At 41.9% G+C, this 12,695-nt stretch overlaps 1 protein-coding gene across 1 annotated transcript; it reads left to right on the top strand.

The window, feature by feature from the left end:
- Positions 1–4,625: 4,625 nt before the first annotated feature.
- Positions 4,626–6,455, top strand: LOC143533252 (F-box/FBD/LRR-repeat protein At1g13570-like). Its single transcript, XM_077028092.1, has 3 exons — positions 4,626–5,387; positions 5,943–6,115; positions 6,194–6,455. The coding sequence occupies exons 1-3, from the start codon at positions 4,626–4,628 to the stop codon at positions 6,453–6,455; spliced, it is 1,197 nt and encodes a 398-aa protein (XP_076884207.1).
- Positions 6,456–12,695: the final 6,240 nt, after the last annotated feature.

Consider the following 12,695-nt stretch of genomic DNA (forward strand, 5'->3'; position numbering starts at 1 on the left):
ACCCATAAATAAACCCATAACCAAAAGTCACTAGCATTTTCCCAGCCCATCTTGACCTTTTTGAAAAATTCTTTTAATCTATCATAGCCCATTTCAATTTTAAAAGTTATCCAAATTGACCCAAAACAACTCATTTGCGTTTGTTTTGCCCCTCCTAATTAAAACCAATGTTTATTTTTCTTCTCCAAACTAGGGGTGCAAACCCAGGTTTTTCAAGCTCGAGCTAACCCCGTTTACTATTTATTATTATAACTTTATATAATATGTATTTTTTCATAACTATATATATTAATCGGAGAAAGTTATCATACAAAGTAAAAAAGTGTACTAAACGTGTGAACTAAACAAAAATTGAAATTTGAGCGGTGGCATAGTCATAAATAATAAGAAATTGATTCTTCACCCTTCACAGATAAAATCGCTCGGCATCTTCATCAAATTTAATAATAACTTCCATCAAATTGTTTCCCAAATTCCATCAAAATCGCTCGGCATCTTCATCAAATTAATTTGATTTTAGAACATGAATCATGAGCCGTACACTTCAGTTTGAGTTTTGCGATCGTTCAATTGAACCCACGTAATGCACTAACAAGTCGATTAAAGATGGGTGTTGCAAGGGATCTCCAAGTTTTCAAATTATAATATAAGTAGTATATAACACTATATATAAATTATGAAGTACACATCTTATAAAATTGGAGTGTGCCCTCTAACAAACTAGAAAATGATGGAGTGACTAAGACATTGGATTTTAACGTGGGTGCCTCGTTTTCGATCCTTGTTCTTATAGGTATTAATTATAAACGATTTTTTAGAATAATTTTAGAGAGTAAATATTAAATTAACAACTTTTAAAGCATATGTTATAGGAATGGTAAAAAGGGTGAGGTTTAATGTTCGAGTGACAGGTGAATAAAGTAAAACTAGGGTATGCATTGTTCGATTCGGTTCGGTTACTAGCCTCAAACGAATTAACCAGTCGGATACCGTTTCGATTCACATAATAATCAAAATCAAACTTGGGCTAAATTGTTGCTTGGAAATAATTATGAATGCATAAATAAATGAAATGAAGATATAAATACATGAAATTGAGGTATAAATACATGAAATTAAAATATAATGAAATCGTGGTAACACAACCTGCTAGGGTGATGAGAAGTTTAAACATTTATAGCACACACATTTTAATAAGGCAACGGTTATTCACACATTTGTTGACTTATTCTAGGGATGGTAATGAGTCGGGTTTAGCCATTCCCAAACCCATACCCGTTTATGAAAACTTGTCCCAAACCCGTCTCAAACCCCGTTGGGTTTTAATCAGTAATTACCCGTCGGGTTTCCTGTTTTCCCACCGGGTTTTGGGTTTCCAATCGGGTTTTGTCAAAATACCCATTTGGTATATCCGGCCCAAAACCCATCGGGTTTCTATCGAATTTTGACAAAATATAACTAATTGATTACAAATAGGGATGGCAAAATAACCCGAACCCGACGGGTATACCCGAAACCCGAAGCATTCGGGACTGGTATACCCGAAGCCCGTCGGGTATTGGGCCGGGTATGGGATTAGTTTTGAAATTTTTTTGCGGGTACGGGCCGGGCATGGGATTTGGTGATACCCGGCCTGATTACCCGAAAAAGCATACCCGTTTACCCGAACTATATACCCGAAATAAAAACCCGAAACTTTTTTATTATTAATTCCATTTTTTCTTAACATTTTGTATTTAAGATATGCAATTAAAAATATTATTTATATTTTATATGTTATCAAGTTTATATATAAAGTTATACGAAAGTTATAGTATTATTATTTATTTATGATAACGTTTATATAGATGTAATGTGTCATATTTTAGCTTGTAACAGTTCATATATATAAATAAATAAATATACGATAACTATAATGGTAAAAAATCTACTTCAAAATCCTAACGATTTTTTTTTAACAATCTAATGGGTATACTCGATACTCGCGGGTATACCCGATACCCGGCGGGTAATTACCCGACAAATACCCGACGGGTAATGGGCCGGGTATGGGACTGAATTTTATAACTGGGTACGGGTATGGGATTAACAGTACCCGGCCCGTTGCCATCCCTAATTACAAATAATGATTACCATGAAATAAAATGTCTCAAATAGTTGCTGTAACAAGTTTCAACAAATAGTATATTTAAAAACTTTAGAGTATACTATATATAAATATAGAAAAAGTTGTGTCGGGTACATCGGGTATATAATCGGGTAAATGGGTTAATGTTATCGGGTAATCGGGTAGATTTTAAATCCCAAACCCGTCCCAAACCCACGAAAATTTTCAAAACTAATCCCAAACCCTAATGGGTCAGGTATTACCCGTCCCATTTATGTCGGGTTTCGGGTTTTCCCATCGGGTTCGGGTTTCATTGCAATCCCTAACTTATTCACACACCCAAACCCACTTAAACGAGTCATATGACATGTATATAAGTTGTATAGGTATCTGTACGTCTAGAAAGTACATGCCAGATGTCCTTAACCAAACCTATACGACTCGTATAACACCTATATGAGCCGTAAACATGTATAGGAACAGTATGGGTTTAATATGGCTGGAATTTTATTATATAAGTAGAATATGGTTTGTCAGATTGGATTTTTTATTTTTAGCCTTTTCCTTTTTTAACAAAAAGTTTGGTCACTTATACGAGTAGAATATGTTTAATACGATTAAGCTAGTGATATTTTAGTTTTAAAAAAGTGGTCGGTCATACTCGCGGTGTCTCAATGTCGGCTATCTGCGTTATGATGCCGGTTACGCACGTGTCGATACTGGTTACGCATGTACCGATACTGGTTACGCATGTACCGCTCCGTTAAGAAATTTTAAAATACTAAAAAGGATATGGTAAAACTCATTTAAAAATACGGACACCAACCAACCAACAACTTATTCTTTACTCTCGTCTGCTTTTGTTGTCCGCTGGAGTTCAAATTTCGACTTTGAAGGTTAGAATTTATATTTATATCATCGTTTGCTTCTGTTCATTAACGTTTGATACTGTTTGCTAGTAGTAGGTGAGGGTTGGTATATAAAACTAGGGTTTGTTTTTATGTTGAATTATTAGGGGAAATTATATTATGCTAATCAACTCTTCTACGGCGGTTCGGCTCGGCTCGGCTCGGTTTGATTTGGCTCAGTTTAAAATAATATTAATAAGTTTTAAGCAAATACAAAATAAGTTCATAACGAGTTCGACTGATATAAAATAGTTTTAACTGAATACCAAATAAATGAAAAAATAATGTATAATTGGCTGAAAACCTATAACAAGTTCAAACAGGATCTGATAGTGTAACGTTCTGACCCTTCATACCTTTACAAAGTATTGTTAAGGACTGAAACCATTAAGGTATGGGATTTGTCCCACATCGGTTGTATGGGCAATTGATGTGGGGTTTATAAGCCAAATGGGTTCCCTCATTCATTAAACTAGTCTTTTGGGTTGAGTTCTTCTGTTTGGCTTGTGAGTTGTGACGTTGGCATAAAAGTCAACCTTGGAGTGGTGGCCCACGGAGTGGTGGCCCACGGAGTGGTGGCCTGGAGGAAGCCAGCCGTGACCAACAAGGACTCAGAGTGGTGGCCTGGAGTGAGCCAGCTGTGACCAACGTGGCCGTGACCAACGAGGACGTTGATCCTTAAGAAGGGGGGGGGTCTATTGTTATGGATTGAAACCATTGCAAGGTATGGGACGTGTCCCATATCGGATGTGGGCTTTATAAGCCAAATGGGTTCCCTCACTCATCAGACTAGTCTCTTGGGTTGAGTTCTTCTGTTTGGCTTGTAACAAGTACAAACAAGATCTGCGAGGCAATAAACCCGTTGCATTTTAACTAACAAGACGTCACTGCTCACTCGATTTGGCCCTAATATTTTATCGTACATATGTAAAAATAAAGTGCCCTGCTTGCGGTGCGCGCATATAATGTATATATGTGTGAACCCTCGGGTGGGCAAACGTAAAATTGCACTAATTTTGACGTTATTTTACTAATTTTGTGAAAATAACGTTAAAAGTGATGGAAGGTTAATCAGGCATCATGTGGTGGCGTTGATAGCCGAAAGACAAGGGTACATGCACCAATCAGCCGGCGTCCCGATGATTGAGTGCTATGTGCCTTATGTAATATGTCCAAGGCTTGATGCAAAACTACTATCGAGCCGGGGGTCTCACCGGAAGCAGCCTCTCTATCCCCATGGGGTAGAGGTAAGGCTGTCTACATCTTACCCTCCTCAGACCCTACCATAGCTTTGCTATTGGTGGGATATACTGAGTACGATGATGATGATGATGATGATGATATGTAAAAATAAAATAGTTTAAAAGCAAAATAAATGGAACCATTACGAACCGAGCCAAGCTTAGCTTGCTTTCTAACCAAGTCAAGCCGGCTCGACTCAGTTTCAATCCGAGCCATATCAAGCGAGCATTTTGAACAACCCTGACTAGAGTTTGTAATTAGATCATCTCAACTTGTATGCTTATGACTTTGTAAATTGAAGTTTAAATCTCTTTGTTTTGTGTTTTATGATCCAACAATATCTGTAATTTTTTCTTGTCAGAATAATAATGGAAGTGATTCACGGGACACGCAAAGCACCACAAGATTTCATTAGCCGTATGCCCGATAATGTGGTAACTAATATTCTTGATCGGTTGCCATTACAAGATGCGGTCAGGACTTGCACCTTGAAAAGGAAATGGAGGTTTAAGTGGACTTTGCTTAGCCAACTCGTGTTTGATGAGAGGTTCTATTTTTGTTTAATGGAAAGAAATGGCGACAGTAGTAAGTTTGGGAGAGTTATAAACAAGCTTCTTCTTCATATTAAAGGCGCAATAACAAAGTTTTCCCTATGCATATTCCACCAACTGGATGATGCAGATATTGCACATTGGATTCTGTTCTTGTCGGAAAAAGGAGTTAAAGATCTCACCATTTGTAACGAGGGTCCTCACCAACTTAAGATGCCTAGCCATCTTTTCTCTTGTTTAGAGTTGAAACATTTGAAACTTTATAATTGTTGCCTCAATCATCCACCTACTTTTCAAGGTTTTCCAAACCTATTGAGCTTAGAGCTGCGTCTGGTTCGATTTAAAAGTGACATTGGGGAGTTTATTACTTGCTGTCCCTCACTTGAGATATTGATTTCAACAAGCATATTAAAAGCAGTTTGGATAGCAAAACTTGAAAATATCAGAATATTATCTATATCTTTACCGTTGTGTGATCGTGACACTATGATGAGTTTTCAAAGTTGCAGTACGGTCTTTGAGCTTCTAGATTCTCTTCCAAAACTTCAAGAGCTAGAGTTGGATTTTCAAAACTGCAAGGTAATTCTAAGTTGTGTCTTTCAAGTAGGGTGTAAACGAGACGAGCCTTGTTTTGACTTATGAGAGCTTGAGCTAGAGCTCGAGCTCGGCTGTTTCGAGCTCTTTTTCTAAAACTCGAGCTCAGCTCATGAGTTGTTTGTTCAAGCTCGGGCTCAGCTTGCTTATTATATACATTTTTTAATTATTTTTATACATTTTGAGAAAAAAAACTTAAACTAGCCTAAGTTCAGCTCGAGCTCGTTTAGTACCTTAAACAAGCCAAAGCTTGGCTCGAACTCGGCTGTGAAGTGCCCTAAAAGGGTAAACTTAAAAATAAACCAGGTTCATTAAGGCTCGACGAGCCTAAACGAGCTTCCCATACAAGGCTCGAGCTTGGTAATTAAACGAGCTTAGGCCGAGCTCGAAAAAGCTCGGCTCGTTTCGAGATTTTTATCGATCACGAGCAGTTCGGCTTGTTTGCATCCCTACTTCAAGTTTAATTATGTTTCTCATATTTTTTTTATCATAATATGATAAATAATAATACTTTCATAATCTAAATTGCTTTTCTTGTAGTTGATAGAAGATGACGTTAACAAGAGGTTTTCTCCCGCCTTTCCCAGCCTCAAGGCTCTTAAATTATCAAGAGTATGTTTAGAAGATGGTATGAAGTTATCATGTGCCTTTGAATTGATTAGGAGTTTCCCGAATCTGCAGACTCTTGAAATCACAACATCTACACGGGTATGCATAATAATGCTTGCTTTATAATATAATATAATATTATATATAGTTTTGCATTTGAATACTAGTTGGTTATTCTTGCAGCATAACGGTGGGCCTCCACGGGCTGACTACAATAAAACGGGGCTGCTGCAGCTTCGAAGTGTGATATTTGAATATTCGAAAGGCTCAGAGAATGAATTATGTTTCTTAAAGTATTTACTTGTGCGTTCCCCTTTCCTAAAAAAGATTGTTATACGTCCCCACTGTTTCAGTACAATTACTTTGGATGGAAAGTTGGAGTTTGCTAGTAAGTTGCTGAAGGTGCATCGAGCTTCCCCTGTAGTTGATATCGATCTATCCTAAGTCTAGCTGTTTTAAACTTGCCCTTTTAAGATATTTGTATGAATTTATGGCCCCGTTGTGCTTAAATTAAGGGGACATTTTGTTGAACATGAGATTAGTTATGGTTTTAACATTCCACCTAGAAATTGTTTGCCCTCCGCCAACGGTCACAAAACTTGATGAAGTCTGGCCTTTATAGATGCATTTAGGTTATGGTATTGATTTAGGCGAACTTTGTCATGTGCATATTTATGATATATGCTACAGTTGTATCTTTATTTTACTATGACTACTCGTGTTTGAAGTATGTTAAATTTTAGCCTACATGTTTTTAATCATTCTCACTTTAATAAGAAAGTCAGACACGCCGGACTAGCTAGCATTGCCTTAGGCGGCTCTCTGTGACTAAAAATAATGAATGGTCACACGCATTTGGACCAACCGGGAGTTGATATGTGTCATAAGTGGGCTAAATTTAGCCTACAAAACACTTAGTTAGCGGGTCTTCTTATAGGCTAAAAGAAGAGAAGTTGGCTTAGCCGACGTATATACGACCTGGTAATGACTGGAAACTTGCTAGTACTATAACTTTGATAAAAACCACTTTGCTTCACCTGTTCTTGATTTAGGACTTCAAAACATTCGCTTAGACTCAATTAAAAGTGTTTGGTATGGTAATAGGATGATTTGTGATGAAAATGGTCGAGTTAGAGCTTCTATTTATAGCCTCATATGTGATCATGAGTCATAATAATCGAGCTGACACATTAAGGTCGGCTTTGACACATTTTTGCTAACTCAGACGCTGAGACTGATGAGACGCTGTCTCATAGGGATGAGCAAAAATCGGTATGGTACCGATTGGTACCGGTACCGAAATCAGTACCAATTTGGTACCGTCGGTACCGAATTGGTACCATGGTTTTGTGTTTACTGTTTTCAGCGTTGATAAATTTTTTTTTTATTTTGTGTTGGTATTAACGAACATAACCCATACCAACTGAATCCACATCAGTGCACTACCGCAAATGTGACAGGTATATAAATTGATTCGAACTTACCAACGCAACGCGCTGGGTAATAAATTAGTTTGTTATAAAGTAAAATTATGTCCTGAAGAGGTAGGTCTCAGCAGAGCCCAGTTGGACCCGCAAGACTCACCTTAAACAGGGACGTCTGCGCAGAGACCAACTGGATCCGCAGGACCAACCATGCTCAGAGAAGTGACGTCCTTACGCGTAGTATGCAAGCTGGTCCCGCAGGAAATGCCTCCCATGGTGAAGGACTCCGCCTGTTCCCGCAGCCTCGGATACAAGCCATGAGGGAAGGCCACCCGCGCAGCATGGCTACACGCACAAGGCATAACTCTCCCCAGTGTCACCTGAAGGAATGAGCAAAGGCGGGAGGGGGAAAACTCCCGCCTAAATGAGCCAGTCCGTATGATGGAGGATCTTTTGTGTGATACCTGACGAGGTACAGACAAAAGATCTGACCAAGAATGCGACAGCTCACTGACAGCAGCATGGCAGACAGCACGCCACAGCACTGTGACCAATAGCCGCCGCCTACCCACCAACTCCTGCCATACCACGTGCCTAGCCTGTAGTTGGCAGAAGAGGAAGAGTGCACGACACGCCTGCTCTGTGTCAGCCACTACCTATCCACCACTCACAGGCAGGGCACGTGCATAGGTTACAGTTGGTAGCGTGTTGGGCCGGCTAAACCCCTTGGAAACCTACCTTCGGCTATAAATACCCCAATGGTATGATCATCTTACAACATCTTATCTTATCATATTATACCTGATATCTGCTCTAGCAATCTCTTAATATACTTTTATATTTAAAGAGCAATCTAGTCTGATTCTCACGCCGGAGGGTGGTCACAAGGAGGAACCCCCCCCTTCTCAGTGACGAGCTCACGGTGTCTGTTTTGCAGGTTATCAGAAGAACCATCTTCCAAGGGTCTAACCCCTCGTGGGAAACAGCTATCCAACCCCCAGGTTACCAGTAATCTGCCCGGGGTCTGGTTAGTGTTTCTTCATTGGCGCCATCCGTGCATAAAGCTAGAACTACAATTTTCTCCAGTTTTTTCAAAACTTTATACAAAAGATGGTTAGAGAAATTCCGGTAACCACAACCCCAGCTATTGGGGGGAATACCGGCAACACAGTTTTTACAAACACTACTCCGGCTACCGAAGCCGGAGCAAGTGAAGTAAATTTTACGAACACTACCCCACTTACTAAAGCAGGGGCAAGTGCAGTAAATGACCGCCTACTGGGATCCACCGATACCCAGTTTGAAAAACGAAGACTCCCCCGCCAGACTCTCGACGAAGTCAAGGCATGGGCGGAGGCACGACAAAAGGAATTCCAGGCTGAGTTAAACGAACGCTTGCGTTCCGTGCAACAGGCCGACGAATTCGAATACTGGGAGGATGACTCGGAGGAATCCGACTCCGACGCGAACCCTCGTCATAAGGCAAAATGGAAGCGTAAAGAAACGGAAACCCAACCGAGAAGGCATTTTGGACAAGCCTTCAAACCAAAAAGCATAGATGGAAGTCCACGAGACTTCTCTAAAACGTTCAGACCAAACGTTACAAATGCAGGAACGTCCAAATTTGCAAGGGACATTGCTGAAGCAATTGCCCCGAAGAGTGCTAAACAAATGCCTAACATAGGCACATATGACGGCCTATCTGATCCAGACGATCATTTGAACAGGTTCATAGCGGGGGCAACCGTTAGCAATTGGACGGAACCCACGTGGTGTTACATGTTCCAAATGACGCTGGTGGGGGCTGCTAGGGCTTGGTTTGATCGTTTACCGGTTAACCACATTTACGACTGGGCAGACTTCCAGCAGAAGTTTAGCCAACACTTCAGCCAGCAGCGAAAGTATACCGAGGAGCAATGGACAATCCTCAAATGCACACGGGAAGAAGATGAATCTCTGCCAAACTTCATCACTCGCTTCAACTCAAAGAAGTTAAGTTTGGGCAATATCAGCGAGGATCTTGTTCGCGCAGCCTTCATCCAGGGCGCACAGGACCCAGAGCTTATCCGCACCCTAACGGGTAAAGATGGAATGCCATCCACATGGGATGGCATCATGACAGCAGCCAAACGCTATGCGGAAACGGAGAAGCAACTGGGTAGAGACCTTCCGCAGAGCACAAACCTTTACACCCAGAGGACGAGAGAGGACAACGTCCTCACCGCCCGATTGAACAAAAAACGGAAGCAAGGCATTTGGCAGTCAAGGGTAAACTTTGACACCTCATCCGGCTTACAGCACCGATTGGGTGAAAGGGATAATGTAAAGCCGCACCGGAACTCCAGATGGACGCCACTTACCAAAAGCGTCACTGACATATTTGCTACTGAAGAGCTCCCATGGCCAAAGCCTCCAGTAATCCGACATCGTCACGATGCTGATCGGAGCAAGTACTGTGACTATCACAGAACAAAAGGCCACAACACTGAAGAATGCATAGACGTAAAAGACATGGTCGAAACATTCGTCAGAGATGGGACGCTCGCGCACCTCGTGGCGAAATAAAAGCTAAGCAGGCAGGCAGGTGCGTGTGGAACCACGGCTGGGGTAAACACGAATAAAAAATCAGCTTCAATATAGAGACTACATGCTGCGTAAAGAACGAGATCCCGAAACAGGTGCGTGTCGGCTCGATGGCACTCCTGTCCCAACATGGAAGGGAGTTCAATTACACAGTTTGCATGTAATCAATTCCAATTTGTAAAGAGAAGGCCAAGAGCCACTTCTAATGGAAATGATTCTCTTTAAGAATATCGAAGCTGATGATTTTACATTTATACTTTTCTGGACACTAATATGCCGGTTTTCACCGCATAATTACGTGAAGTCAGTGAATGGGAAGGCGGTCCTACCCGCACGAACACAATAACGCGACAAACCTTCACGCAGGTCAGTTGAAGGGGAAAAAGTTCAGCACCCAAAAATGAAAGTGCCGGTCTATCCGCATGAATCATTAAGGAAACTGAATAATAACCTGTCAACAACCGCGCGTCGAACGGTTAAAACTATCCAAACTGAATAATAACCTGTCAACATTCACATTACGTGAAGTCGTTGCGTGGGAAGGCGGTCTTACCCGCACGAACCCAATAACGTAGCAAACCTTCACGCAGGTCAGTTGAAGGAGTTCATCCCATTAAATGAAAGTGCCGGTCTATCCACATGAATCATGAAAGGAAAATGAACACTAACCTATCGACAACCGCGCGTCGAACGGTTCAAAACAAAATTCTTAAAAAGGTAAGAAAACCTACACGCAGGTCAGGTATGGGTAAAGTTTTGCCATCCTACTAAGTGCAAATGACGGGTCTACCCGCACAATCACGAAAAGAGGAAGCAAAACTTCACACCTATTATCAACCACGTTCAAAGGTTAACTTATCCTCATAAGAAAAACCTACACGCAGGTCAGGTATGGGTAAAGTTTTGCCATCCTACTAAGTGCAAATGACGGGTCTACCCGCACAATCACGAAAAGAGGAAGCAAAACTTCACACCTATTATCAACCACGTTCAAAGGTTAACTTATCCTCATAAGAAAAACCTACACGCAGGTCAGGTATGGGTAAAGTTTTGCCATCCTACTAAGTGCAAGTGACGGGTCTACCCGCACAATCACGAAAAGAGGAAGCAAAACTTCACACCTATTATCAGCCACGTTCAAAGGTTAACTTATCCTCATAAGAAAAACCTACACGCAGGTCAGGTATGGGTAAAGTTTTGCCATCCTACTAAGTGCAAATGACGGGTCTACCCGCACAATCACGAAAAGAGGAAGCAAAACTTCACACCTATTATCAGCCACGTTCAAAGGTTAACTTATCCTCATAAGAAAAACCTACACGCAGGTCAGGTATGGGTAAAGTTTTGCCATCCTACTAAGTGCAAGTGACGGGTCTACCCGCACAATCACGAAAGAGGAAGCAAAACTTTAACCCATCAACCACGTTCACAGGTTAACTTATTCTAAACACTTGGAAAATTGCTATTTTAAACTAAGTATGCAAGTCATAAGTTTATAAAGCAAAGAATCCAATGAAAGGAATAACAATCGTATATTTCAAAAATATATTACAACAGTGGCCGGGTAACTACCCGCCTAAGAGAAATCTATACAAAGCTAAGTCTATCCTAGCAGTGGGAAGGGACCTTCAGGATCAGGCTTCAGGGCCACCTCCGCCTGGACCAGCACCGTCAGAGCGCGGCTGACCAAGGAAAGCCTTAAGGATGTTTAGCCCATCATCAGCAGCAGCAGCTTCGTTCACCTTCTCCACCACTGGATGCGGGAAGGCAGCGTACTGGTTCACAGCTTGGTCATAAGCAGCTTCAGTATTAACATTGAATAAAGGGAAGTTGGAGGGCGGAAAGCCTCTCTCAGCAAACCCTAGACCAAGCAGGAAGCCAGTCTTCTCCCCATCCTCATGAGAAGCGTTGAGAGCTGCGCTCATCGCATCGTCATAAGAGGTCTCTGAAAGGACCCGACGCACAACCTACAAAAGAATAAAAGTTAGAACATTTTCTAATTACGAGCGGAAAGCGTAAAGAAAAAGATAAAGATACCTGAGGCAACGCTTCTCGAAGCAACCATTGGAGGGTAGCTTGACTTTCTTTGTAAGCACGTTCGGCTCCGCTTTTATCAAGGTTGGCAAGTTGAACTTCCTTGGCGGCAGCCTCTTCGACGCTTTTGAGTTTCCTTTCAGTGCGGTCAAGCACCCCCCTCTGGTCAAGGATCTCCTGCAGCTTCTTGGCATCTTCCATTGCCAAGGCGTCATGAGCATGCTGAAGAGCCTTTAATTTGCATTTAAGCTGCTCATTCTCTTCGCGAAGCGGCTCAGCAACAGCTTCAGCCTTGGCAGCCCTCTCAGTTGAGTTTCGCGCAGTCTCCTTGGCCAACCGAAGCTGTTCATTCACAGCTTGGGCAGCCTTGGAGCGGGCCTCGAGTCGCGCCTGGACTTCAACCTCGAGGGCCTTGAATGCCTTCTCCTTCTCGGCTGCGGCAGCGGCCAACTGCCGGTTCTCCTCCCGAAGAGCCCGCGCTTCAGATACATCTTTGGCGCGAGCTGCTTTTAACTTGTCGTTTTCACGACAAAGCAGCTCGACGCGGGGCTGCGTCCGGGCCTGGAGAACCCGAAGCTCATTGGTTAGCCTACCCTCTTGGTAGCTAGCCATGGCTTCCCCCAACGCACCATGAGGAGCAGCG

This window comes from Bidens hawaiensis, unplaced genomic scaffold (assembly GCF_021521415.1).
Source record: "Bidens hawaiensis isolate Kalapana, Puna unplaced genomic scaffold, B.hawaiensis_p1.1 tig00009659_1, whole genome shotgun sequence".
Classification (NCBI taxonomy): domain Eukaryota; kingdom Viridiplantae; phylum Streptophyta; class Magnoliopsida; order Asterales; family Asteraceae; genus Bidens; species Bidens hawaiensis.

Coding starts and splice junctions, on each gene's coding strand:
- LOC143533252 (XM_077028092.1), top strand. CDS start 4,626: ATGGAAGTGATTCACGGGACACGCAAAGCACCACAAGATTTCATTAGC. Junction 5,388..5,942: donor TGGATTTTCAAAACTGCAAG/GTAATTCTAAGT, acceptor CTTTTCTTGTAG/TTGATAGAAGATGACGTTAA. Junction 6,116..6,193: donor ACAACATCTACACGGGTATG/CATAATAATGCT, acceptor GTTATTCTTGCA/GCATAACGGTGGGCCTCCAC.